The sequence below is a fragment of the Pteropus medius genome, unplaced genomic scaffold (assembly GCF_902729225.1).
Source record: "Pteropus medius unplaced genomic scaffold, Ma_sr-lr_union100, whole genome shotgun sequence".
NCBI lineage: Eukaryota > Metazoa > Chordata > Mammalia > Chiroptera > Pteropodidae > Pteropus > Pteropus medius.
The window spans coordinates 1323954-1351816 of NW_024344434.1; the positions used below are offsets into that span (position 1 = coordinate 1323954).

General features: G+C 48.3%; 1 protein-coding gene and 1 long non-coding RNA gene across 4 annotated transcripts in view; one reads left to right on the forward strand and one right to left on the reverse strand.

Annotated features, from left to right (window-relative positions):
• STEAP3 (STEAP3 metalloreductase) overlaps positions 1-15160 on the reverse strand; it is a 47025-nt gene extending 31865 nt beyond the window's left edge. Inside the window, exon 1 of one of the 3 annotated variants that reach the window (XM_039872685.1) lies at positions 15012-15160. In XM_039872685.1, coding sequence (XP_039728619.1) covers positions 15012-15090 — 79 coding nt within the window. In that variant the 5' untranslated portion in view covers positions 15091-15160. Of the gene's footprint in view, positions 1-5650; positions 5854-15011 lie in introns of those variants that run through there. The other 2 variants (XM_039872687.1, XM_039872686.1) reach the window with 2 other exon arrangements.
• On the forward strand, positions 6003-7904 carry LOC120610363 (uncharacterized). The gene is made up of 2 exons (XR_005654920.1): positions 6003-6135; positions 6288-7904. It is a non-coding gene; the product is annotated as an uncharacterized LOC120610363 (long non-coding RNA).
• Positions 15161-27863: the final 12703 nt, after the last annotated feature.

Consider the following 27863-nt stretch of genomic DNA (forward strand, 5'->3'; position numbering starts at 1 on the left):
AGAGAGAGAGAGAGAGAATGTGTGTGCGAGAGAGAGAGGAGGAGGAGGTGCATTTATGCTTCAGGATACAAAGCTAAGCATAATGGCTGCAGAAAGTGGCAATTTATCAATTGCTGTGGGAGTAATTTATTGCAATCATCGTGGCTGTCAGTGGCTTAGTGATAATTTTTTGCATTTTGTGCTAACAAAGTCTTCCTAGTCATCTTTACTTGCTAGTCAGTGTCCACAGTGTGGAGAAAGACAGACAGAAGAACCCACAGACAGAATACAGCAATGTCAGAGGGAAAAGCAGGGGCGGGAGTGTGCCTGCCTGCTGCTGAGGGTTTTCCTCATTGACTGGAGACCACACTGACAGCACAAAGGGAGGCCAGAGATTTGGAGACTTCTGTATCATTGAAGTAAATTATGCCAAGTCCAGTCTTAAGCCAAGTCTATTTGATTATTTTCAACTTGTCTGAAAACTTGTGATCTTGGAAAATGGTGGCTCTATGTAACTCTGGGCATTTTATAACCAGAATATACACCACACACTCCAGGCAGCTTTACTCTATTATTACCACAATAAAACAGGGCCTGCATGGTTCTTTGACTGCTGTGGCCCCTATGCCTTGACTCTTCTGCTAGAGAAAACCTCCTATGGGGAGGGGTATTCTTGAATCTACCTGGAGTCCAGGACTATCCAGCATGCACAGACTGCCTCTCCCCTTAGCTCATCTTCTACTCTCCCTCCTTCCAGTCCCTGCTGCTCCCCACTGTTCCCTCCTCTTAAAGTCTTGACATCTTCCTGCCATCCAAATCCCCCTTCCCTGAAGAGCCAGCCTAAGCTCTTGGGTACTTAGGCACCTCCCAACCCCCGTAGCCCCACACCACCTCACCCTGCTTTGAATTCAGAGAAGCAGCTGTGTTCTTTGGTGGATCTAGTTAGATAGACCTGGGTGTGAATTCAGATTCAACCATGTACCAGCAGTATGACCTTGGACAGGTTACTTTCCTTCTCTATTGTGATTAAATAAAACGGTGAACTGAAAGCTCCCAAATCCACACCGTAGAACTGCTCTTGTTTACACATTTCCTGTGCTCTGCTCTGGGCCTGGACTCTTCTTTCTGATGCCTGGTGGCATTTTGTATTGCCACTCAGTCTCCCAATTGGACTCTAATCTCCTAGAGGACAGGGACCTGGGTGCCCTCCATCCTTGTGTATCCATATAGTCCCACAGTGTGCTCTGCTTACTGGGAGGTTAGTAGATGCCTGTTGGGCTGACAGGACTCAGGCAGTAAACACTGGATCACTCTCAGTTCCTATCAAGGCTCCTGGTTGGTCTGATCCCCTTGGAGAAGCTGTGCTGTCAGGAAACCACATTTCCTTCTGAAAGCGAACCTTCCAGGTGTGAGCAGACAGCAGCTGCAAGAGTACTCTCATGATTCCTGGAGGAACCCTGGTCAGCTGTGATATTCTGTCCCTTGGGGTTCTCACTGAGCCTTTAGGTGTGGCTTGAGCACCCCCCAGTCCTGGGAACACCCTTCCCCTAGCTGCACACACAGCCGTGCCAGATCAGAATGTTCAAGAAGAGTTGAAAGGTTATGGGAAGACAAAAAGCAGCGTGCTAGAACTCACAAGAGCAGAGAGCATCGCCAGGTCTCCAACCTATAGCCTCCAATCCAGCAAGGCCAAGAGGGCCGGGTTTTCCCAATGGAAGCACCCCAATCCCCATCACAACTCATGGCTGCCAGGGCCCAGCACTATCTTATTTCCTCCCCTTCCAGTTCAGGGTGCCACTACATTTTTGGCCAACTTGGAGCCATCTCCACAGATCAGCCACACAGAGCCTGGTCTTACCTCCTTCAGCTGCTCAGTCCCACACCCAGGTTGTGGTTGATTTGCTAGACAGTGGTGACTGACCTCTCTCACTGTGTCCAATTCACTACTAACCCATGTACAGGTCTGGCTGGTCATTCAGAAAGCCTCAACAAAGGCCCCTTGGTGACTCTGCAGACTCTGCATTAAGTCATCCTGCCTTTAAAGGCAGACCTGGAGGGCCCACCTCACAGCCACCTGAAGCTTTCTCGACATTCTCCAGCTATGTGCCCTGAGTGATTTACCTTCAGAGAGACCCTTACTCTGACTGCAGGGCATGCTGTCACCCTCCCAAACCAACAGTAAAAGCACAAGCCCACAGTCTGACGGCCACGCCACAAATGACGGATGCCACAGTAACAGGAAGGGACCTCCCATTACAGACACCACCAGCACATGGGCTTTGGGAAACCTGCTGTCTACACATGTCTACACATGAACCGAGGAGGAGGGACACATGCTGTCCTGGGTTGAAGTGACAATCTAGGAATTCATGATCCCACATGAGTTGGCTGCCAGCTCTGACAGCAGGCACAGTGGTCAGTACTTCAAGTTCTGCAGGGAGCAATCTCTTGTTTTGAACCCTAGCTTGCATTAGCTATGGGACCTGGGCCTCAGTAAAGCCGAGTTCCCTCATTTGTATTCAGAAATAAGCAAAAGGTGTGGAATTTTTGCAGGAATATAAATGACAACCAATACTCATCCTACCAGAAGTAGGACTTGACCAGGTCTTGAGTGCCTGGCACCAAGTTGGTGCTCAGTAAATGTTTGTTGAATGAATAAATGATGAGGCAAAATTTGGATAAGCATATATAGTTAGTGGTTAGGAGCTTCAAGTTTGTAGTTGTCTGAATGGATTGGAGTCTCATGTGTTCTCGGGAAAGTTATATGGTTAGGAGACCATTATCTACCTCTTACGAGTCAGAAGGTTCAAATGTGCTTACACATAACATGCTTGGGCCAGGGCTTAGCATATGTGAAGCTGAGTGTTCAGTGTCATTTCAGGTGTGATGGGAGTGGTGCCCATGGCATACGGAGGACGTGAAGAGCTAACGTGCAGAGGCCTGCGGTCAGTAGGAGGTCAGTTTGGACAGGGAGGTAGGCTCAGTTGCAAGGGGCAGACAGGAAGAAGTGAGACATCTATAGCCAAACATTTGGAAATCCCTTAGAGGGACCCATCTGCAGCCCAGCCCTCTCAAAGTTCTATAATCCCCACAGCCTCCTCGAATGGGACGGGGTTGGCAAGGGTAGGATAAGAATGAAAAAAGAGGCACTCAACCCCTCCAACCCCCAGGAGGGAGGAAAAGAGTAAGCTTGGCCTTAGGTTTTAATAACTGCTTAAACTAGCTTTCTTGTTTTAAATCAAGAGGCCTATTCCTGGTCCAGATGCTGGAAAGCAATTTCATGGAGTGCTTAATTTATGCAGCTCGGAGTGCCCAGCTTAGGAGAATACCTGGCCACTATCTTTGCTGGAGAGGTCAGGAAGGGGTGTATCCAGCCTCAGCTAGGGCCCAGAGAGCCTGGATATCACTGCATGCAGCCGGCCCAACCCTCAGCACCACCTCGACCCCACCAGCCTACTTAAATATCACCCCAGCCTGCTGAGGTTTTATGAAGCAGGAGGCACAGACTTCTCCCAGTGTGGAAACCAAAGGCCAGGGAGTCCTGAGGCTGGGCCTGAGACCAGTTCTGCAATGGAGAAGGGGACCATGGAGGCTACTCTCTGGGCCTTAGTTACCTTCTCTAGTGAACTGAGGGGTATGTACTAGGAAAGCAATGAGCCTGGACAGTCCCTAGCTAATTAACATTCATACTTGGGGGAAGGGAGAAGAATCTGATATTTATTGCATTCCTAAAAACTCAGCCTTTCACACAATTAATCCTCCAGGAAGGCATTACTGTCCTTGTTACATAGGGATGTCAGGTTCAAGGCCCTTCGCAAGGTTTTACAGATGAAGAAATAAGTTCACAGAGCTGAGGACTCAGCCAAGGTCACAGGGCAAAGATCTGCAGGGATACAGACTTGGGATCACTTGACTCCAAAACTAGGCATTCTTCCCTATAGTCAGTCAATTCAGCTGTCTCCCCCTCCACTACTCAGGTGTGCAGCTTTGGACTTCAGTCATTCACTTTCACTTTTTAACTATCTGAAGCTCTGCACATTACTCTGATAAGTTCAAGGAGGGAAGAGCCATGGGGCAAGGACAGGAAACATGAACGGGAGAGGAATTCACCTGTTTGGCATCTCCACGCTGGAGAGATGTGGTCCCAGAGTGACCAGGCTAGGTCTTGGGGAGCTCAGCAGGTTTAGGGATGGTTGTCCCTAGCTTACTGACAGCTCTGAGGTCAGCATTATCCCATGCCAACTCCAGGCTTTCCTCCCGGGCTGCCTGGCTGAGGCCAACTGTCTACCATTCAAGGCCTTCTTTTGGAAACCTTCTCCAGGGATGCCCCTGCCTCACTAAGACCACTCATCCATCAAATACTGATTAAGCACCTGCTCCATCCCAGCCTATCTACAGGCCACTGGGGAGAGGCCCAGAGATGAGTAAGACAGGTCCCTGCCCTTCAGGTGCTCCTGGCTGGGGAAGGTCAGGGGGTTCATTCTGCAGACTTGATTCCCTCAGCTGTAGGTGGGACATAGGCATGTGTATTTTTAACAAACCATGCAGGCGATTGGTCTTGTGGATGTTCTAGCCCCCAGCACTTGCATTCTTTGGGTTGCCACACCCTCTAAGAACATGGCCTCTTTCCCATTAGTAGGCTCCTCTGGGCTCCCAAGTCAGATAAATCTGTACAAATCTTCTGCAACTTGCTACTTGTGTACCCTTGCAAAATGCCGATGCTATCTGAGGCTTCTTTCCTCATCTTTATCTAGATAATAATGGTGACTTCCTGTCCTGAGGGTTAACTGGGATATTGTGTGCAAGGCAAGTGGCCTGGCACAGATAAATGCATAATAAATGATTGTTCTTAATTATATCATCACCATACTCTGACGGACAGAAATACTTTCCTGGGGGTTATTTGTATAACCCCTATTTCTGGAGCCTGTCTCAGAGGTGGCGCTGGAGAACTTTGGAGGCCTCTCGGTGCCCTCTGCCAGGGCTCAGCAAGCCATGCCTTCTTTTTCTCCACGGATTCTACCTCCTAGCCCCTGAACAATTTATTAGCTTAGCATATCTTTCCCTTCAGCTACCCAGAGAGATTACAGTTACAACTACACCTCTTTGGGCAGCCTGCCCCAAATTTCGGGAAAATGGGCAGAGGCGAACACTGGCCAGCCCAGCCTCTTGCGGACCAAGGCCACCGCCCCCCGTCCCCGCCCCCGCTGGGCGGGGTCTGCGAAGGGGCTGAGAGGCCAAGTGCGAGTAAGACCCAGCCCACTGCTCCCCGCAATCTCCGAGTCTGGCTGGCCAGAGCAGCAGGTACAGGGAACCTGTGAACTCCGCAGATCTGCGAGAGGGGCGCTCAGAGTGCGTCACGGAGTCCCAACGCCGGGTCTCCTCAGTACCCCCGCCCCCCAAAGGGAGAACACCACCCTCACCACCGCCGCGGCGCACACAGCTCGTGTCCCTAGGGAAGGGAGACGCGCGGAGTGGAAACCGAGGACCCGGGCTCTCTCTGCCGTCGGGCGCACGTGGCTGGGTCCCAGCGGACACCTGCAGACGTGTGGCGGCCCCTGGCCTCCGCGGGCGTTGGTGCAAGGGGGCAACCGGGAAGCTAACGGGTCGCGGGTCCCGGGGCAGGGCGCAGCTGACAGCCCGGCGGAGACTCAGAGGAGGGGTGACTCACCTCTCCGGCCCTCGGCTCGGAGCACCCGCGGTGGCTGAAGGTGCCGCTGGCGGAAGCGGCAGCCGGGCCCGAAGGCTCCTCCTCCTGCTCCCGCGCCCCGCCTGCCCGCCGGCCGGCCCAGCCCGGGAGGTGGCCGCCCGCCAGCCCGCTGCTGCTTATCCAGCTCCGCCACCTCCCAGGGGGCGGCAGTCGGGGAGCCGCAGGGTCATGGGTCCCCATAGGACCCTGCAGCGCCGCCGGCGGCGGCAAACAACGACCCTCCACCCCTGATCCAAGATTTGGAGCCAGTCTGGTAGCTTCCTGATCTGCGCCCTCCCCGGTCCGCCCCCTACACTTCCACGGTTAAAGTGTGCAGGACGCCTCTTAACCAGGACAAGGAGGGCATGGAGGCCACGGTGACTTCTGAGACCTACCCCTTAATCTGAGACACACTTCAAATCCACATCCCTTTTATAATCGACGACGTCTAGTGGCAGGCACAGATGGTAAGAGGCCAAGGCCCCAGATTGCATCAGGCTTCCTTCTTTGGTGTAGTAGAAGCCCGCCCCTCAACAAGGCTGCATCCAGGCCTTAGTGGTCCTATCACATTTCTGTCCCTTGCCCACCCTTAGGGCAGACCTTTGACCCTTCCCAATAGTCCTCAGGTTTCAAGACCCTTGGGTCTCCAGAAGCTGCTGAGGATGCTGGAACTTGCTTCCCCATCTAGACTTCCTGGACTGCAAACCAGCACCCTGGCCCAGAAAGATGGCTTCCAGCACTGCTGGCTGCCCTCCCTTCTCCCATGCTGATGGCATCGCAGCACCGCAGTGAGGACAGAATATCTTGGGTAGTTTTCTAAAAGTGTATGGGTTCATCTGTGGCCTTAGCTCACCCAAGACCTCACAGCACCTGCTACTGACAGTTATTCCCCTCCCTTTACAGGTGAGGACATGGGGGCTCTGATGGTTAAGTTAGACACCAATGTCATTCATCTGGGAGGCTGACTAGGAATTACCTGACCCCTGGGACTGTTTCTGGAATATTCCTGCGGCAGGGGGTGGGGAGGCATATTCACAAATCTCTGATAAAGGGTGTCAAATTACTCCAAGAAGCCAACTTGTGCTGAAGAGATAAACCCTGACAGAGGTTATCTGAACCCTGAGGCCAGAGGCAGGTGGGCTGTGCCTCAGGACTGGCCCCACAACCGGACCCCAAAAAGCACAGTGAGTGAAGAGACAGAGTTCTGACAGCCCTGTGGTAGGAATACTGCTGTGAGGGGCCTCTCCTCCACCACCCCACTGAGACCTACGCACGAACATCTTGTACTTTCTCACCTCCACGGGTTTCCTGTCTAAAATATCCATCCTTCCCAGCTCTCTATTCTGCCAAGGCCCAGATCCTCTCCTGCCTCCTTCAGGTACCCTCCTTTCCTAGGGCAACATCTTCTCTGAGCTCATGTAGCAGTTCTCAGAGGTCCTTTATCTGTTCAACACTCAGGGAGCCATGCCTTTCCATGCACTGTATGAAGGGCTAGAGATGCAGGTGTTCATTGCCGGGCTCCTGCCCTTGGATGGTGAGTTGCCTCTGCAGTGGGTTGTAAACTAGGAAAACAGGAATCAGTTCCTCGCCCCTTCAGCACCACTGGCGTGGTGCCCTGTATATTGTAAGTGCTCTCTGGCTGATGGAGATCTCTGAGCATCTTTCTTGCAACTGCGATGGGCGGCACAAGGATATCAGGCTTGTGAAATGGAGGTGCTAAGAAGTCTTCTAGCATTCTTGGAAGGATCCTTGGATCTATCCAGCATTCTTCCAAAGAGACCTGGGGGACTTCTTTGTGGGGTTCCCCATGAGCTGGAGAGATCTGACAGCTGAACTGGCAGAGGTCTGTTGTTAAAAAGGAGTTCTATGTAAAGTAACCTAATAGGGTGAGCTGATCATAAATTCCTAACTGGGCGGGTCAGAGTGGGTAGTCACACCCCAGGCTTATAACTTTTTAATAAAACGTCTATCTTTGCCTAAGCAAGCCCTGTCCATTGTTTCTGTGCATCTAGGTTAATACACCTTTGAAATAAGCCCTAACCACCCTCAAGAGAGCACATAATCTTATTAACTATCCTGTAATCCGATCCCCGTGTTGCTTTCTCCCACCTGCTGTAATCTTCCTTTCGTTCATAATCTCAAATGCATAAGAGAAGCTGCTATTCTCCAGAGCATATGAGATCTTGCTCCCCAGCATACATCATTAGTTTGGCCTACAGGTTTGGATGTTTCTTATGTCAGCACTGTTTATTAACTGTCTTCTCCCACAGAAATGTGAGCTCCTGCAGGGCCAGGGGTTTTAGCTGTCTCAGTCATTTCTGTATTTCCAGTGCCTGCACGTTAGGTGCTCAGTAAATAATTGTTGAATGAATGCACTCCCTTTTTCACCCTTTTTTACCTCCTTCAGCATCTCTAGGGAGTTTCCCCCAGGGTTTCTGCCCACCTCTGGTTTCCTCCCTTGCCTGCCCTAGAGCTAGAAAGACTATAATACAGAGGAGGTCCTAACTGCACGCACTGATGCACCTGGAGTTGCTGAATATTTTCTTTACAAACCTCGTGAGATTGCCCTTTTCCCTGAAGATAAGGCTAACTGTTTAAGAGGACAGGAGAATCCAGAATGAGAATCTAGAGTCATCTACTTGCGTCAGAGAGGAGAGGGCCATTGTTCTCTCTCAGCTTCTCGGATTGATGCGACATTTATAGGCCAGGACAGAGCACATCCATTTCACAAAATAAATACTCTAATTGACTATTAAAACAAGATGGCTAGGAGAAGCCATGTGTCCTGATGTACTCTGACGTCCCTAGCTAGGAACCAGAGTACTTGGATCTAGTGCTGCCAGGGCCGAGCAGAGGCTCCAGGAAACGTGCTCTCCACCTGTGCTTGCCCCTGCACCCAGGTGTGGTGAGACTCCACCAAACTTGGGCACAGGGAGCTGCTCCCCCATGTGAGAGAGAGAGAGTGGGGCTGCAATTTGTTGATGTAAGAAACATCCAAACCTGTAGAGAATTTTTATAAGTTTATTTGAGCCAAACTGACAATTGCCAGGAAGCAAAACCTCAACAGGTTGAAAAAATGCTCTTTAAGAAATTTTGCTGCTTATTTTATACACTGGAATAAAAAAGCAGGAGGCGTAAGAAGGGTTACATGAAATCTATCGGTGGTAGATTAAGGGGGCAGGAGAAAGTGTAGTGACCTCACCTTTAGAAACAATAGGTTAAGGATAAGACATGGTACGTGCTAACTGCCATGTCTCACTTCTAGTTAGTTATCTGCTAAAAATTTATTAACTAAAGGGATTTACTGGCCAGATCACTGCCTATAGGTACAAAATATTTTAAGCATTCTGCTTCTGTACCCCTGCTTGCTTACCCACCTCTTAGTTATCAGTTAATGAATGGAGGAGATATAGTCTTTTGTGTAAAGATTAAGGATGTGGGGGATGGGATCGAGGGCTTAAAACCTTTGTGCCCCTGCGTCTCGGGGCTGCTCATTTGCAAGGACAGCCGCCGGCTAATAAACTGTCTCTTGGACTAGAGCACTCGAGTTGGGCCTGGTTATTTCGGTCACAACATTTGGAGGCCCCAGCGAGATCTTCTCGTTGTGGGAAAATTGATCAGTGCACCGGGGCGTTGGACCATTTGCGGTTGGGGAGGCCTCTAGGGCACTTGCCCTAGCCCACCGCCTGTGGTTTCTCGCTTTGTGGAGCGTGATCTTGGGAGTGCTGAGGCAGTTTTTGGTAGGGGCCCCAGGACCGTGCGGACGTCGGACGCGACAAGTAAGTCGGCGGTCGACTGAGACTGTGACGACAGTTTTCTCAGTCTTGTTTTTTGGTTCGTTAGTCTGTGTCTGTTTTTCTTGTGTTGCTTCGTGTGCTTTACTGTGGAACTATGGGACAATCACAGGGTAAGCTAACACCGCTTCAATGCATGCTTAATCACTTTAAAGATTTCCGTCACAGGGCAAAGGCTTATGGTGCTTTAGTAACCCCTTTTGATTTGCAGCAGTTTTGTCAACTAGATTGGCCGACCTTCGGAGTAGGATGGCCCTCCGAGGGATCATTTAATTTACAGACTGCATTTCGGGTTCGGGGTGTTGTTTATGGGAACCCGGGGCATCCTGACCAAATTCCTTATATTGATGTATGGATTGACGTTGTTTCTGATGCCTCTAAGTACTTACAGAATTGCAGTCGCGCCCCCGTTACTGTAATGGCAGCCATATCCCAAGGTCTTAAGAAGCCCCCACCAGTGTTGCAGGGCCCTCCGTCGGAGGATGACTGGTATCCACCACCCTATCATGGTGATGGGAGTGGACGTCCTCCTCCGGAAAGACCAGAACCTCCTGTAACCCGGTCTAGGGGTCGTAGGCCGCTTTCCCCTGATTCAACCTCCCTGAAAGAGCCAGTATCTGTTCAAGCCCCATTGAAGGTGATTCCAGGAGGTGGAGGTGAGCCTACTGTCATCTACTCGCCGTTCAGTACTAGTGATTTATATCATTGGAAATTGCAAACGCCATCCTTTTCAGAAAAACCACAAGGATTAACCTCCCTTCTAGAGTCTATTTTTTTTACCCATCAGCCCACTTGGGATGATTGTCAGCAGCTTTTGCAGGTTTTATTCACCACTGAGGAAAAAGAAAGGATTTTGCGGGAGGCAGCCAGAGGAGTCACGGACCCGAATGGGCTGCCAACAGCAGACTTAACCAGGATACAGGCTGTGTTTCCTACTCAGCGTCCCCAGTGGGATCCCAATATGGATCAAGTCTCTACAGGCCTTGCAACAAACCCAAAATCAAGTCAAGGGCTTGATTAAAGCTACTAGACCGACTCCGGGGACATCACAGCCTCACCCACATCATCCAGGTGATTGGGTGTGGATAAAGAAGATTCAGCCTGCTAGCCTAGAGCCCCGGTGGGATGGTCCGGTGGGATGGTCCGTTTCCAGTAATCCTGACCACACCAACGGCTGTCAAAGTTGCAGGAAAAAGACATTGGATTCACCATACTCGCCTTAAGGCAGCTCAACCTCCCCCAGAAAAGGAGAAATGGAAAGCAACACCCACAGAGGATCCACTCAAGATAAGACTCTCGCGGGAATAATTGTGTTAGGGTTAGTTGTTATTACCAATGTACACGGGAACCCTCATCGACCTCAACAGGCTCAATGGGAATTGATTAAATCAGAAACAGGTATCTTCATATTAGTAAACCAGACTATGTACCAGCATACATTTCATGTAGATTTGTGTAATATACTTGGGGAGGAATTAAATAAGCAAACAAAAGAACAGATGCTAGCAGGATCAGGACCGTGGTGGGGCTGTGGAGTTAAAAATTATGAAAAGGGTATCCAACAAGTGCAGTTATATATGTGTCCTAGAGAAGATCAAAGCACTTGCAATAAGCCTAACCAATATTATTGTGGTCATTGGGGTTGTGAGACCATAGCCCCTTGGAAGAACACAGACCCCTTTCTGACTCTTACACGACCTAGTCAGTCTTCCTGTGCCACAGCAGGGAAATGCAATCCTGTCGTTTTTACTGTCAAAAATTGGGAAGATCCATCTTGGGTGACTGGGAAAACTTGGGGATTAAGGTTGTATGTTTCTGGAGATGATCCCGGAATGTTCATGACAATACGAAAAAGCCTGTCCAGATACCATTGATAGCCATAGGTCCTGTCAGGTCTAATAATGAAGGGTTAAAGGACTTAACTCCTACCCAGTTAACAACTATTAGGAATACTAATAACATCTCTTAATTCCTAGCTGAAGTAGTACTGCAAAATAGGAGAGGTTTAGATCTCTTATTTCTTAAGCAAGGAGGTTTGTGTGTAGCATTAAGAGAAACTTGCTGTTTTTATGTTAATCATTCTGGTATTATTAGGGATAGTTTAGCATTAATTAGACAGAGGGTGAAGGATAGAAATAAAAAATTAAGGCAGGGCAGTAACTGGTATGAGTCTTGGTTTAATGAAAATTCCTGGCTAACCACGCTATTGTCAGCCATAGCAGGGCCATTAATTATGCTGATATTATTAATTTTTGGACCCTGCTTACTAAAGTGGCTTAGAAGTTTAGTACAGTCTCACATGACCGGGGCAAAGATTTTAATTTTAGGAGCATCAGCCCCGATGAGTTGGCCGAGAATTCCAACTTCTGACTCGAAGATTGAGTCACTGTAAAGAAAACCAGTGGGGAATGTAGTGACCTCACCTTTAGAAACAATAGGTTAAGGATAAGACATGGTACGTGCTAACTGCCATGTCTCACTTCTAGTTAGTTATCTGCTAAAAATTTATTAACTAAAGGGATTTACTGGCCAGATCACTGCCTATAGGTACAAAATATTTTAACAATGACGCATTCTGCTTCTGTACCCCTGCTTGCTTACCCACCTCTTAGTTATCAGTTAATGAATGGAGGAGATAGTCTTTTGTGTAAAGATTAAGGATGTGGGGGATGGGATCGAGGGCTTAAAACCTTTGTGCCCCTGCGTCTCGGGGCTGCTCCTTTGCAAGGACAGCCGCCGGCTAATAAACTGTCTCTTGGACTAGAGCTCTCGAGTTGGGCCTGGTTATTTCGGTCACAACAAAAGCAAAGCAGGAAAATCTCTGGGAATGGATAAAAAGTAAAATGGAGAGCTACATACTTCCTTTACATTGATGGTACAGGATAATCAACAATGAACATTTATAGCACATAGAGATGTTATTTGGGGAACAGAATAACAAGAAAAGGAGAGGGTGAATAAAGAACTCAGGGCGGGGTAGGTAGAAGCAAACTTTCTTCCAAGGGAGGGGTTCTGTGGTCTCATGCTGTGATGTGGTGGGTGTGCCCTGACGGGTCTGGAAAAGGAGATTAACATTTCAAAGGTATGTTATCTTAGTTGCAAAAAGATAAGACAGGCTCATTTAGGTAAAGACTGACCTTTGTTAAGGAAACTACAGGCTTAGGACGTGACTATCTGCTATGACCTGCTTTTAGATAGGGATTTTTATGTTCAGACCATCCTTGTGGTTACTTTCAGTTTGAGTTTTTAAGGCCCGCCATGCAGACCTCCCTTGAGCTTATCAGGTTTAGTATGTGGCCCTTTTTAATCTACAAATTCAAGGTGGGAGTTCCTGAGGGTGATTCAGGCAAATGGAGGGATCGTGTCTGCCACTGTGATGACCCAACAGGTAAAGCTATGTCAGAGCCACTCAGAGCTGAGGCAGCACAGATGATGGGAATGGCGTGTGAGGGAGAGGCACTGAATGGGGAGGCGGGCTCGCAACAGTGTGCTTGGGGCCTGCAGATTTCGGCTTACAGACTCTTTTCACAAGGTGCCTTATTTCGAGATATGGTACTGGGACCGTTCATGCCTGCTCCAAATCTTCCTGCACCCTCGAGCTTGATACTTTACTTTGGCATAAGGCTGCTCTCCTGGTTTTCTGTTGAAACATGAACTCTCCTGAGAGGAAAAGATCTTTGAGCTCAGTGGAATGAGAAGCTGTATATCCTCAGGAGATTTAACTGTGGCCAGCACAAGAGTGTGGAGAAGCTTCTAAAGACAGCTGCTAAAAGGAGAGGGTGAATAAAGAACTCAGGGCGGGGTAGGTAGAAGCAACCTTTCTTCCAAGGGAGCTCCCTGACACATAGTAGGTACTGTCAATGTAAGAATATACAAACCTGTAGAGAATTTTTATAAAAATTTATTTGAGCCAAACAGAGGATTCCTAGAATAACAGTTTGTAGCTTCTTTTATGCATTTGGAATTAAGGAGGGAACCTAAGGAAGATTACTGAAGGCGGGAAGAAAGCAAGGCAAGGACTGGGAGGACCAGAGTACAAGACAGTTAACCAGATTCCATGCTCTCTTCAGGGTGATTTTACTTGAGGGGCCTGGAAAGAGGCATTTCAAAGGTGCCTGGCTGCACAAAACAATGGATAGGGCTTGCTTAAGGCAAAGATAACATTTTACTAAGGAAGTTGTAAACCTGAGGCTTGACTACACACTGTGACATGCCAAATTATGAATTTATGATCAGATTACCCTGTGAGATTACTTTCCATAGAACCCCCTTTCTGTCCGTAGTACTTAGTAAGTCTTTGTGTAGGGTCAAGCATCTTGGTTTGTGACTAGGCCATCGGTTGCCAACGGAAATGTAGGAAGCTGGCCCAGCAACCTTCAAGGAGCATTTACTGAGCCCAGGAGTAGGTCTTTTTTGTCTGTCTATGGTAATGTTGCATTGTCTTTCAGTTGGGGGAGATCGCAAAGGCACACAACTAGAGAAGTCTGGGCTTTAGCCCCTTGCTTCAAATGTGGTGCACATGATGGCCTGGGAGTTTTTTTTTTTAACACCTGCAGCATCTGATATTCCTAGGTGGTCTCCTATCCAAGCACTAATCAGGTCTGACCTTGCTTAGTTTCTGAGATCAGACGAAATTGGGCACGTTCAGGGTGGCATGGCTGTAGACTCTGGGAGGTTTTTAAATTGCAGAGTTGTAGGCCTTCCCCAGCCCTCCTGAATCAGAATCACATTTTAATAAGACCTGCCACAGACTGTATGCACATTAAAGTTTGAGAGACACTGGTGTATAGTACAAACGAGGAAACACACAATTCCTTGAACGCCTGGGCCAAGGCAGATGACCTGTACTGGACTGTACTACTCCTCACTGGGTTGTACTTTAATATTGTGCATATCATTTGCTTTCTCAAAGGTCCTTGTGAGCCGAATGGCTTGTTTAATCTGCTTCCGAATTTTTATGAATATGTAAATGACTCTGTCCTTTACAATGCTCAATGCCTATTATACAAAGCTCCAAGAAAAAGATATAAGACTAGTATGCTAACTTTCCAATAACTGATCTTACTTTCCTTTTTACCATAGCTACTAGGATACTCAGACCTATATTCATGATTATATTACCCTTATTAAATACATTTAAATTCTACTTTATTTTTCCCCAGTCTATGATTTTTTGAGCCTAGTTTACTATTAGGCTTCTTAATAAGCTTTTTGTTATAAGCCGTCTTAAGTTGCTTTTGGAAAAAGCCAATTGTGTGAGGAAATAAATGGGAAACATCTGTGTGCTGCAGCAGCAAATCCTCTTTCCCCTTGGCGGCTATCACTCTTTCATGGCAAGAGCCAGATCATGGAATGTCCTCTACTGAAATTTTTTTTTTTTTTTGAGAAGAGGATGAGGGGTTGGGAGAAGGATGTGTCCTTGGACTTCTACCCAGAGTTACTGAGAAAAGAAAATCCAACAGCTAGGGGCCACAGCTACATGGAAATCGTGACAGAATGCCCAGAGTGTCCTTCTCAGCTTCCTCCCCGCATCTCAGTGCCCATCTTACCTGGCTGGGAGTCATCTGTGTTGGGAGACTCTCCACAGCCCAGGGCAGGGCTCTGTTCACCAGGGCCTTCAGCTGCCATCTCTCAATGTGCTCCTCCTGCCACTGAGACCAAAGGCCAAATGGCTGGCACTCACTCAGCACAGTGTGGACTGTGGAGTCGGCTGAGGCTGTTTGAGGGCAGGAGGGTCACAGAATGGCTCAACAAGGGTGGGGTCACTGGCCTCAAGGTTATGAGCAAACACACTGTGGTTAGTACACATCCCTCCAGACCTGGGGATGTATTTTAACTTGCTCAATTCTGTTTCTGGGTCTTGGCGCCCAAGGGGAGGTAATTGGGAGCAGAGTTTGCCACTCCAAAATATGCCTCTTTGAGTATAGCAATTATTTTAGGCTTATTAATTTTAAGAAACAGCAAACATGCAAGAAGATCCGAAAACCAAGTAGAAATTACCCTTTGTAAAAGACATTTGTAAGGGAAATCTTCCTTCTTAAGGGTGTTTCCCTCACTGTACCTGGCTGCCTTCACTATCTCGGAGGAAGAGCTGGCCTTAAATCTGCGTGACAACCATATCTTTGTATACTGCACTTTTCCTGCTAACCACCGCTAACCAACTCCACCCCCAACATTGTCTTTTGTCTTTAGCTGAAGACGGTATTTAAGGTGACGGCTTCTGCCATTTTGGCAAATTACTCAGTGTTTCTGGGCCTCTCCCATGTATACAGGAGGTATAAACGTTATTAATCTTTAATTTGTTTTTCTGCTAATCTGTCTCATGTTAATTCAATTTTAATCCAGCCAGAAGAAACTTGAAGGGTAGAGGATCATTTTTCCTTCCCAACGGAGGAGAAGGAAAGGAAGTGACATTTGTTAAAGTCCCACCTTGAGGCAAACACCCGTTCCATGTTTATATCACTCCCTTTAAGCCCTACCCAGACCTTGGCAAGTGAATGGGATCAACCCTATTTTTCAGAGGGGGAAAGTGCTTGCTTAGTATCGTGGGGTGTGGAAGTGGCAGAGCTGGGATTCTAATCAGGTCCATCTGACTCCCAGATCTTTCCACTACCTCTGCCTCTCTAGGTGGAAGGCTCCTGTGGGCAGTGGCTGACACACCTTAGTGACCTTTCTCCCCTTAGTGCCAAGGACTGTAGCTAGCTCCGTTGCTAGAGCAGAGTAGGGGCAGTCTGTGTGTGTGTGACTAGATGAACCGGGAGGACTTTTTCCTAACCACTTCTCACATTACACCCTTGCTCTGCCTAGGTGAGATCCTACCAGCTGTCTCATGGGTGTATCTACTTAATATTTTCACAGCCTGGAAGGAGGTCTGTGGAATGTCAGGCAGGTCTTCAAGAGCCTGCTTTTATCTGCCGTGTTGCCTTATTTTACTGATACAAGCACAAGCTGGTCATCACCCTCAAAGCCATCTTCAGACATTTGCTGGTCATTGTCAGCATGCGAGAAGCCAAGTACCCACAGGAAAAGATAAGGGAGATCATGGCCTAAGACCTGCTATATGTTCCAAGGGCCACGAGCTATAGTCGGCCAGGTGTGGGGTCTCCAGGGAAGAGGGAAGGGCCAGGCCTTGGTTTCTGGAGGCAACTGTAGGGTAAAGAAACACCTACCTGGTTCAAAGATGGTCTCCCCACTAAACATTAGTTTCCTCAGCTGCAAGAAGAGAGTACATACCTCCTCAGGTAGGTATGAGAATTAAGTGAGAAATTACCAGGAGAGTGTTGGACACTTAGTAATGTGTTCATTAAAGGTCAGTCTACCAATTTGAGAGGAAAAGAAATGGTGTCAGGGGGAGGAAGCAGGCCACTGAAAAAGCTGGTTCCCCAGAAATCCACCTCCAGGCCCCTCTCTACCCCCTTGGAAAAGTTGTCTTCTTCATCCTGTGTCCCAACCTAACTAAAATCTCAGAGAAGCCCCCAGGAACAAGCTCTCCTCTGGCCTCCCCTTATCCCCATGGCGAGGAACCGCCAGAGGGCAATGAATGCTAGCTGCCCCTCTGCCCTCTCCCCTTTTTTCCCAGTGGTCGGCTGGCTCTGTAGGCAGTCTGGTCTGGGAATCAGGAGACCTAGCCACACCCTGCCTCAGGATGAGAGTGAAATCTCTTCTTGCTGGCCCTCTGCTCCTGCCAGGGGTCTGAGATCTTAGTGTTTGAAACTTCCACCACTGCTTCGAGATCACTGGGAACAGGCCCTGCCCTGTGCATGGTGTGGCAGGGCCCGGAAGGGTGCAATAGCAAATGGGCCTGGGGAGGAAGGGGACAGATGAAAAGAGACCTGGTTTGCCTTTGGGTGAGAAGCGAGGCTTCATCTGCTGGCAGTGACGGCCCAGGAAGATTTTAAGAGGCATGAGTGTGTGTGTGACAATAATAGCTAACACTTTTTGAGAGCTTGTTATATACCGGGCACTGTTCTAAGCACTGTTCTATATTAATTCATTTAATCCTCATACTACGTTTTCCTCCATTTTTAAATAAGGAAACTGAGGTACCGGCAGATTAAGTCACCACATTGATGTGACAGCTCAGAAAGTGGTGCAGCCAGAACTGACACCCTATAGGTCAGTTTCAGTACCCACCTCCACCTGTTACCTGAATGCTGTTCGTTTCGTTTCTGAAAAGCCTCTCTCTCTGGCAGTGGTGGGGGAGGTGGATCGGAAAAGAAAACTGGGAGGCTGAGATGGACTATTTTGAAGTCTACTTAGGGACACAGTAAGCCTGTAAGCCTTGTGTGTTAGGAACCCCTTGTGCAGGCCCAGGGGCTGCAGATTTAATCAGAGTTTAAAGCAATTGCCCCGCAGCAGGCCTCTGACCTGTGGGTGAAAAGGCTGCGGAAAGGCCCCATTAGCTAAGGTCAAAACCCTTACCTGCAAATCCAAGAAGAAAAGTGACTGCAGGACCCATGGCCCACCCACTGACTGACACTTGGAAAGACGGTTTGAAGTTACAAGGACCTAGGTTTGAATCCTGAGCCTCAGTTTTCTTATCTGTGAAATGAGGATGATGACGGCAGGAGGAGTAAGCTAAGTGCTGATGGTACCACTGGGTCTCAAACTCATGTTAACCCCACCTATCCTCCCTTAGCTCCTTGTCCTCTGCCACAAGCAGTCCCAGCCCATGGATTCCAGAAGCTTGAGGGGTTGAAAGGAGAGTGCTAGGACCCAGCGTGCACTCTGCCCCTTGGGCCCAGCCCTAGCTCTGGGGCCCGATTTGGGTGACTGCAAGGCCCAGTCTTCTTTTAGCTCTCTGCCTCACAATCTTTCTTGCAGTTCCAGAAACCCTCATCCTACCAGGGCGAGAAGGGAGAATGGGACCCCTCTTTCCTCTTTCTGCTCCAGACCCATCTGGCTACTCTGATTCTAGAATCTGCTCTTTAGGCCTGGAACCTCCTGGGCATGTTCTCCACCCCTGCTGGGTACACAGGCGCACCCGCACCCACTCCTCTGGCTTCTGGTTCTAGCTCTCCTTGCAGCTACTGTGATCTTGGCTGAGACTCTTCCCCTCCTTGGGCCTCTATTACCTCGGATGTAAAATGAGGGGTTTCACATGCTCTAAGGAGCCTGAGGTTCCTACAGATGCCTTTGGGGGATGAGGGAATAGAGCAAGGGTGGGACTCTGGATCGAACCCCTTTTCTAGAGCAGGCAGGCTCTTATCTCTCTATAGGGGCTACCAGGTTGAATATCTCTGAGTTAGACATCCTAAAAGTCCCCTCTACATCTAAGATTATAATCTGGTTAAATTAGGGTGCAATGACTGGGAGAGGATTGGAATTGTCAAAACCCTGCCTTCCTCAGGTAACGAGAACTTCTAGTGGTTGCAGCCAAAGGCAGTGGGCAGGAGATCCTGACAGGGGTTTAGGGGCAGATGCTGTGTGTGTGGTGAGGGAGGAGAGGTGGAGATCCAGGGAAGATGGTTTCCTACTGGGGGTGGGGTAACGGCTCTGGATGATGCCCTTTTGACATGACGCCTAGAGGGCTACATCTCTGCTGGTGCCTTTTCCTGGATGCAGAGATGCCTGAATGAAATAATTGGCTATAAGACACAGGGATATAGTGTTCACACAAATTTATGCAAATAGCATGCAAATGAAGCCGGCCCCAGGCTCAGTGCCCTGGGATGGCAGCTGGTGGGAAATGGGGTGCTCCACTTCTTTTAATTCTGACTTTGCCTTATGCCTCCACCTCTGAGGACTTCACAGGGAGAAGCCTGCTGCCTTCCCTCTTGAACCGTCCTTCTCAGTAGGCTTAAGCAGGAGACAAGCAACTATGGAAGGCCCACTGCAGGAAGTTGTGTATCGTTCTACAGGAAGGCACCAGGGGCACCTAGGGGATACCAGAGAGAAAGATTCCGGACACAGACTCTCTGATTCAGGACAATGTCCTCATTCTACAGAAAAAGACAGTGAGACTTTGGAGAGGTGCGTTGAATTTCCCCATCACACAGCTAGAAATTTCAGAACTGGAATTGAGTCTAAAGGTGCCTGATTCTGATTCCATGCCCATTGTTCATGGCCACTGTCTACAGCGCTGTGCTATCTAATAATTAAATACTGTGCCCTGTGTGTACATGTGGGCATAGAGTTGCCTAAAGCCTCCATCCAGACCCTGCAGCGGCACTCGGGCCACCCTAGTGTGGTATCCCCGGGCCATCTCTCCATTTCCAGACCTGGGGCTTGGTACTTGGAGGTACTCATTATATGTTTTCATGAATGCTAAATGGCACTTCTTTAAGAAAGATACTTAAAGTCTGTTTCAGCTCTTGGGAGTATTTGTTGCTCTTTCCCTAAGTGAGCCTTTTTAGGCCAGACCACACTCTGTGAGTAGCTGGGAGTAGGGTTTTCTTGTTTCAGGAAATGAGTGTTCTAATAGCCAGTCAAGTCATGGAGAAAGACACTAATCCTGGATGGGGAATTAGGGGGCCTTTGAACTGGACAAGGAGGCAGCCTCCCACGTCTAGTGTCTAAGGCCATACCACCCTGAACGCACTTGGTCCTGTCTGAATTGGGCAAGGAGGTCCCCTCTGGGCCTGACCGCTCAGGTGTGGAGGAGCAAGAGTTCCTGCTGGTGAGGGCTGAGCTCCAATTTCTTTCCTCCTCCTCCCTGCCTCCACCCTCCACTTCAGGAACCAGAGGGGCACAGGCAAGAACTGAATGGAGTTATAAACAGATTGAACTGAGGTCTGGGTGAGGTGGACTTGGATTAACTCCAAGCTTTGAGGGATATTTGCTCAGAGTTACAGTTGGGCCTTTTCATACTATGGGCAGTCAGAGATCCCATTCCCTCTCTTAAACAAGTGGGGCATCCGTCATCCCCAGTGGCGAGAGCTATGCCCACACAAGTAGGCAAGTAGCCATCTCATATGGTTATTGGTAACATAGTGGCCAGACCAGAGTCTGGAGGAAGGACCTTACTTGGGAGTCCTTGCAGAGTTTTCTGGGAAATACTCAGAAATAATGATGGGTGGTGGTGGTGAGGGGCTCAGGTATACTCTGAGCGGGGATAACTTTCTGGATAGATGGTGGTAAGGGCTTGTATTATAACGGTTTCAGCCTAAAAAGCAAAGGCACTCTCTTTTAGGGTCACAGGTTTATGGGCTCAGAGACCCACATATCCCATCCTGGTCTCTGGACTGGGGACTGGCCAGGCACAGTGTGGAGGGACAACAGCCACTAAGGCCAGCGTGGTGGGAATGGCCAGAGCTAGCGGTGGCAGGAGCATCCCTGTGGCACTGGTGGCAGTGCAGGATCTCCAGGCCCACCAGCCAGTTTCCATCTACCCTCAACTTCAGAGCACTGGGATTTCTTCCTAAGCACCATTTATTTCGGAATTTGACTGGTTCCCCAGGTGAAGTAAGACACAACTCTTCACTTCCCCAGGCTTATCACTCAGGGGCCAAGTACAGTTATGGGTGAAATAAGATGTCAAAGCCCACAGCAGAGGCCCAAGTCCTTGGCAGAGGGCAAACGGGAGCCGATGGCAGTGTGGTGAGCCTGGCTGCAAGGGCAGGTCTGGGCTTCTTGCCCAAGCCAGGCAGAGGTGGGGGCGGCCTGAGCACTTAAGCAGGGGCGGAGGCCCAGCCTGTTTTCCCGACCATTAGTGAGGCAAGCAGCTGCTGAAAAATTAACCACAGGCCTGGATAATGCACTCTGGAGAGGAGCATCCCCTCAGGTGCTCAAACACGTGACATGGACCTGAGAGGTGGGTGGGAGGTGGGCAGGGTTCTCTGGTTTTTGGAAAAGGAGAGAGAGGAGAAAGATGTGTGAACTGCTCTGCACGGCCTTCCCCAAGAGTGTATTTGAGGCTGTGATCCTGAGGATGGGGCATCTCTTGCATAGTCAGTCCTCACTTGAGGCTCCGGTCTGGGAAGCCATCTATCCTTGACCCTCCTCCGAGGTTCTGCTCTCTCATCTTGAGGGTACCCCACGGTGGCACGTTCTCTGAAGATAGACCCACATTTTCTGGTCAGCCCCAAAGCCTCTTTCCTGAGGCAGAAGCCTCATCTCAAACACTCCTGGACAGAGGTCAGACATGAGTGGGGGCAGGGAGCACACGGGGTGAGGGGCCTTAGCGCTGTGGTCCTCCCTCTGCCTGACACTGGGCCGCCTCACCTGCCCACTGGTTTTCCTGCTGCTGCTGGACAGCTCCCATTTGCCTGGTGCTCTGTTCTCATGATCTCTAATGTCTTTAGCACCCTTCTAGGAAGGCCTTCCGTACGCCCATTTCTCATTTGAGAACACGGATCCTCCAGTAGTGAGGGTGCGAATCAGGTCTCGACTCCTTTCTTGCTGTGGGAGATGGCACCTTACTTGTGGCATTTCTTCCAGGCTCAAGATCTCTCCTTTTGGTTGGCAAATATTCATTTTTGAAAGCTTTCGTTGGGTGGTTGATTTGTCAAGTGGGTATAAGTCAACGACTTTCAAGCTTTTTCACCCTAACCCAGTATGTTTATACTCAAATGTAGATTGTAGATACATAACTGAAACAAACACGTCTTGAGACAGACCTCCTTATGATGTATGATAAGATCTGACATTAAATTTTATTCCACTCCATGTCATTCATTTTTTTTTTTTTAAAGAAAAATCTTGCTGACCCAACCCTCTAATAAACCTGTGAATTAAAATTTGCAAGGGCTGGCTGGTGGCTATGTGGCTGGTGGCAGAGGGTCAGGATGTGGTGCTGCCAGCATGTCATGGTTGTGGCCTTCTGGGATCTATAAACTTGGGCCTGTGTGAGAAACAGATGGAAGATTGCCCCAGCCATGTGCCCTATTTGAGGAAATTCCTTGGCATGTGGCTGAGATCAGAGGTATCCACTCTGCATCCTTCAGGGACCCAGGGTTCCCTAAAGGGCCTGGGTGCTTTTGACTTAGTCACTCTCTCTGTTCCCAGCTCCTTATCTGAGCACCAAGAAGGTTGTATCTGATACCATCTGTGGACCTTTTCAATTTCGATATTCTGAGATTTTTCCAACTTGAACTCGACTTCTTAACCTCTAAAGTCCTGCCTGGTTAGAAGCCATAGTCATAGAGGGCAAGAGCCACCAGGAACTTCAGGGGGAGCTGGACAAAGGAGGGGAGTGGGGAAGGAGGGGGGTGAAGAAGGGGAGAAGACGGGACAGGAGAGCGTGAGCGTTCCCAATGTTGCTCTGGGCACTGGGGGAAGCTTGGCAGGTGTGAAGCCTCTCTGCTGAGGATGAAAGGTCCCATGTTGTCTGATATGCCCCTCTTTGCTGGGCCTTCTTCAACCATTCCGACGTCAGCATCCAGAATGCAGGAATATAGAGGCCTGGCCTAGGCCACAATTACATACCCATAAGTGGTGGCCTGATCCTCAGAGCTCTTCCTCCACTTAGTGGGAGATTCCATCACTTTCATATGGGTGCACATGAATGGTTCTTTAATGAGGAGAATTATATTATTTTTAAAATACAGGCTACATGAAGAGGAAGGTAAAATTCCACAGAGAAAGAGAGAGAGAGAGAGAGAGAGAGAGAGAGAGAGAGAGAGAGAGAGAGAGAGAGAGCGAGAGAGAGAGAGAGACGGCATACTTTTTTGGAACATACCACCTTTAAGTACCTGTTTCTCCATGAAAGACAAACTCTCCTCTAATCCTTCACCCCACACCTAGTAGCAGAGGGACTAGGCACATGGGAGAGAAATTGTCCTGCATTTTAAATAATAGGAATGTTGAATTTCAGGTGACCTGGGAGAGAAGTATGAGGAGTTCAAAGCCAGACAGAAAGAAGATCTGGAAAGAGAGGGGTCCCTAAAACAGAGGGATATAGACCTTCTTTTTAGAAACCTTACTGTGGAAATTCTGGTAGGTATGGTTTCCAGCCCCACATGTACAGTGTTCCCAGACTTCAGTGAGCGCCTCTTTTAACCTCGCCTGTCTTATGTTAAAAAGCAAGATTCAGTGGAGTAAATTTGAAGATCTAATTGGCTTTATTAAGTGATTCATGAATGGGGCAGTGTTTCTTCCAGCAACTGGAAGGATGCTCTGAGGGGCTGTACAAAGAGAAGGTTTTTATAGGCAGAAAGAGGATGGAGACTGAGAAGTTAAAAGAGTGGATTATTTCAGGCAAGGAGAACTTCCCTTTGAGGAAGGCAGGGCATTTTTTCAGGCAAAATAGTTTACTAGTACTGACCAGAGAATTCCAGACTGATTGACTTAAAATTCAACTGCAATTAGCTTGGGTACTAAGTTTTGGTGTGGTGAAGGTGGCTTAGCAAAAATGACTCCATGTTGGTCTTTTTTTTTTTTGCCACTTGTAGTTTGCATGCTTCAGGGGTCAAGGAAAAGGGAGCAGTCTATGTCCATGCCAGGGATCTGGGGACATGAAGACTGAAGCATGTACACCCCAGTAATAGCTGGGAGCGAGCCTCTATGTGGACCAGCCAGGAAAACATGAGCCTCTGAATATCTAAGCAGCTCTGGTAGCAAACCATTTGGGTGGCTCATCACTAGGTGTCATGACTATGTCTCCAGCCAGGCTTGCAGGAGCGGTCATGTCTCTCCCTGAAATACTGTGAATTATAAGAAATATATATTTGGTCATTCAGATAACCAAAAGATATTTCTTATATATATTTGGTCTTCCTCCAAGGTTCCTGGCTCACAGCTTCCCTAATCCTTGGGATTCCCTGAATGATAAGAACAATAGAGCATCTTTTGTTATAATATTTAGTGTCTGCTCCTCAGTTCCTGAAAATGTTTCAGAGCTATAAAGGTGAAATGGGTGTCTTGTTACTCATAACAAACCCTTGCCACCACAGCTGGGTTTATGCTAATGAGGTGCTTTTTGGAAAGCACAGGATGGGGGCTGGTTGATAGGGAACCAACCCTGAACAGAGGGTTGGAACTTTCAGTCCCATTCCCTGATTCCTGGGGAGCAGAGAGGATCTGGAGGTTGAATCAATCGCCAATGACCAATGCTTTAGTCAATCATTCTATGTAATGTAGCCTCCCAAAAAACCCCAAAGGAGAGTTTCAGAGAACTTCCAGCATGCTGGGAGAACTGCCACCGTGCTGGGCCCCAAACTCCACGAGGACCCTGTGGACTTTGCCTATGTATCTCTTCATCTGGCTGTTGAATTGTATCTTTTAATATCTTTTGTAATAAACCAATAATCTAGTGAGTAAACTGGTTTCCTGGTTCTGGGAGCCACTTTAGCAAATTTATCAAACCCAAGAAGAGGGTCTATAAATTTCCAGTCTATAGCCAATCAGTCAGAAGCACAGGAAACATCTTGGACCTGTGATTGGCATCTGAAGTAGAGGCAGTCTTGTTGGACTGTGCACTTAACCTGAAGAATCTGATGCTATGTCCAGGTAGATAGTGTCAGAATTGAGTTGAACTGTAAGATCCCCAGCTGGTGTCCAAGAATTGCTTGTTGATGGTATAGGAAAAAACCTACCACAACTGGAATTAGGTGGCAGACTTTTAGACCCCCACAGGCTAGCCTGCCATTGTTCCTTGTTGAGTGTTTGCTAATTCTGTCTACATATTTTTCTTTTGGTTGGAAAAATCATTAGGGAAAAACCAGAATTCCCTTGAAGGTATCACCTACTCTCCTATCTTGCTTTAGGGTTCTTTCTTGAGAAACAAGTAATGAGAGGTCACATTTATATTGCCCTTACAGGTGCCAGGCTCTGTCATATATGTCTTGACATATATTATCTCCTTGAGTCCTTATGGAAAACACATGAGTTGGGTTTCATTACCGTCATCCCTATTTTATAGATGAGGAAACTGAGGTACTCCCAGAGTCCATATGCTTAACCACTCTGTCTCTTGCGAATAGCTTTCCGATCGCCCACTGGAGTGTGTTTTTCAAACCATTTCTTTTTAACCCAGTGGTCTTCATCTGAGCCAATTTTCCCTCCAGAAGACTTTTGGCAATGTCTGGAGACATTTGGTTGTCATGACTGGGAGGGTGCTACTGGGATCTGTGGGTAGAGACCAGAGATGCTGCACTGCCCAGGCCACAGGGAACAAGTCAGGCTTTTTAAGCTTTCCTGGAGGAGGCAGGGCTCACTCTTCCCCAAGACTCAGCCAGTGACCCATTCCTGAAACAAGGGGAGGTTGTCCAGATACTGGGTCCATGTACTGTGTGTTTTGTACTTGCCTGGCCTCCCCATACTCACCCCAGGTAGGATGTGGTCCAGGCCTCAAAGAGCTCACAGCCCATGAAAAGGCAGCTTAAGTTTGAGTCCCCAAGAGCCCCCTGCCTAGGGCCTGGGCCCAGGGCTGGCATCTTTTATTCTGGGAGTGCTGGAGAGGTGAGGGTGGCCCAGCGCCAACCAGCATCTCTGGAGAGCATCTCAGCGGGCACTCTGATCTTTATGCTCTGAGGCATCCCAAAGAGGCCAGGTCTAAAAAGAACGTCATTGGGAAAGAATGATGTGGCTGCAGAGTTGCCAGGGGCTCACTCTACTCACAAACTCTGCAGGGAGCGACTGAGGACCTCAAGAATACAAGGAGGCCTTGTGAGCCACGCTTCTCTTGCTCAGGCCCACTTCTACGTCTGGAAGTGTACTTTCTCTTCTAATAAAACTTTTCTTTTCTACAGTAAAAAACAAAAACAAAAAAACAAAAAAGAAAACAAGGAGACCTGAACAACAGTGTAGTCCCCTCTCTCCCATCTCCCTCCATAAGCTCCACTCAGTAAGTGACAACACAAGGCCATCCCTTCCCTTTTCTCTCTGCTAGGTAAGTCCATCACAAAGGGTAGCAAATGCTGCACACAGATCTGTACCTTGATTCCCCACTTAGCAGAGTATCCAGAGATTGCTCCACATTGGAGCATGTAGAACTCTCATTCTTTATGATGGCTGCAGAATATGCCATATTAATTTATCTCCTTTCTATTGGAGAGTTCGATGGTTTCCATGCTTTGCTTTTACAAACAGTGTTTATGGTTTTCTTGTACATACATGTGACTGTATTTTCAGGGTAAATTCTTAGGAGTGCCTAGATCATATGATATGCCCATTTAAAATGTTACTCAATATTGCCAAATTGCTCTTGAGTAGAGGCTATATGAGTGTGCACTCCCACAAGCAACAATGGGAATGAGGGCACTTGCTCCACATGTCGGGGTACTCGGAACGTGGCAGAGGTAGGAAAGGTAGAGTAAGTTGGCCAGTGCTGGTCATACCCACGAAGATGGCCTGGTGCTTGGCTGGAGAGATATTTTCATAGTTCTCTAACTATGTTATAAATGTTAATTTTCTGAATGCAAAGTATTTTGTCAGGGCTTTTCCTTCCTGATTGCAGAATTGGTTTGAAGGGCCTGTTAGCCCTCAGGGTGATAGCTGTCAGGGAGAAGAGAGAGCAGGAACTTTCCTCTGGCCATACACTCCCTTGCATTTAAAGCTGATTGGCCCTGTGGCAGGCTCATTGCTCAGTCAACAGGAAGTGGCTGTGGCCCAAATAGATAAATCACTCTGGAGTAAGCATTCCTCCACTTATTCACTGGCCCCATCTGTCAGTCCGTCCATCCATCCATCCATCCCTTCTTTCATGAAACATCTATGAGCACATGCTCTGGGCTAAACACTGTCCTATGTGCTTGGAGAGCTGAGGTGATGAGAAAAGGGAGGGGATATAGAAATGCAAATGATTAACAACACTGTGATGTCTTGTGTGCTGTTGTAGAGGAAGGTTGGTTAAAATAGGTCTCACTCCTTGCAGACCCCAGTGTCCCTGGCCCTTGCTAGGTATAGGGGATGTAGAAATTATGAAAAAACCATCTCTTCCCTAGGGAGACCAGGGTTTCCTAGGGAGGAAGAACAGTCATGCAAAGAACCAATATTAGGGAGATGTACTCCACACTGTAGGTACACCGAAGAAAGGGATTAGTTTTTGCTGGGGTGAAAGGATGTCACATTATTTTACTTGCTATAAATCAAATGGCTGCAAGCCCCCATTTGTGAAGATAGATGAAAAATTCCTATCTGTCATGTTTTGGGCATGCTTCACCCAGGTGAATGTTCAGGGGATAAGGTATGGGCCCTCTGCTTTTGTGCCGGGTTGAAGCTGGGGACCTTTACTGAGGTTGAAAGCCTCGGGATTTAAGGTCACCCTCCATAGGCACCTCCTATGTGAAGTTTGCTATCTGCTTGGGAAGATGTTCAGATGAAGGCTTGGGATCCTGCTATCTCAGAGATCCTGCCCCCAGAATCTCTAAATTTCAATTTCTAGGCCTTGGGGAAGACAAAATCCTGTTTTCCTTCCTGGAGTCCAACCTTTGCAAACGCTGATGTCTTTTCCTTCTAGAGAAATCTGCTCCACTAACTTCAGGAGCCCAGACTTTGAAAACAAAGGCCTTCTCTCTCTTTGG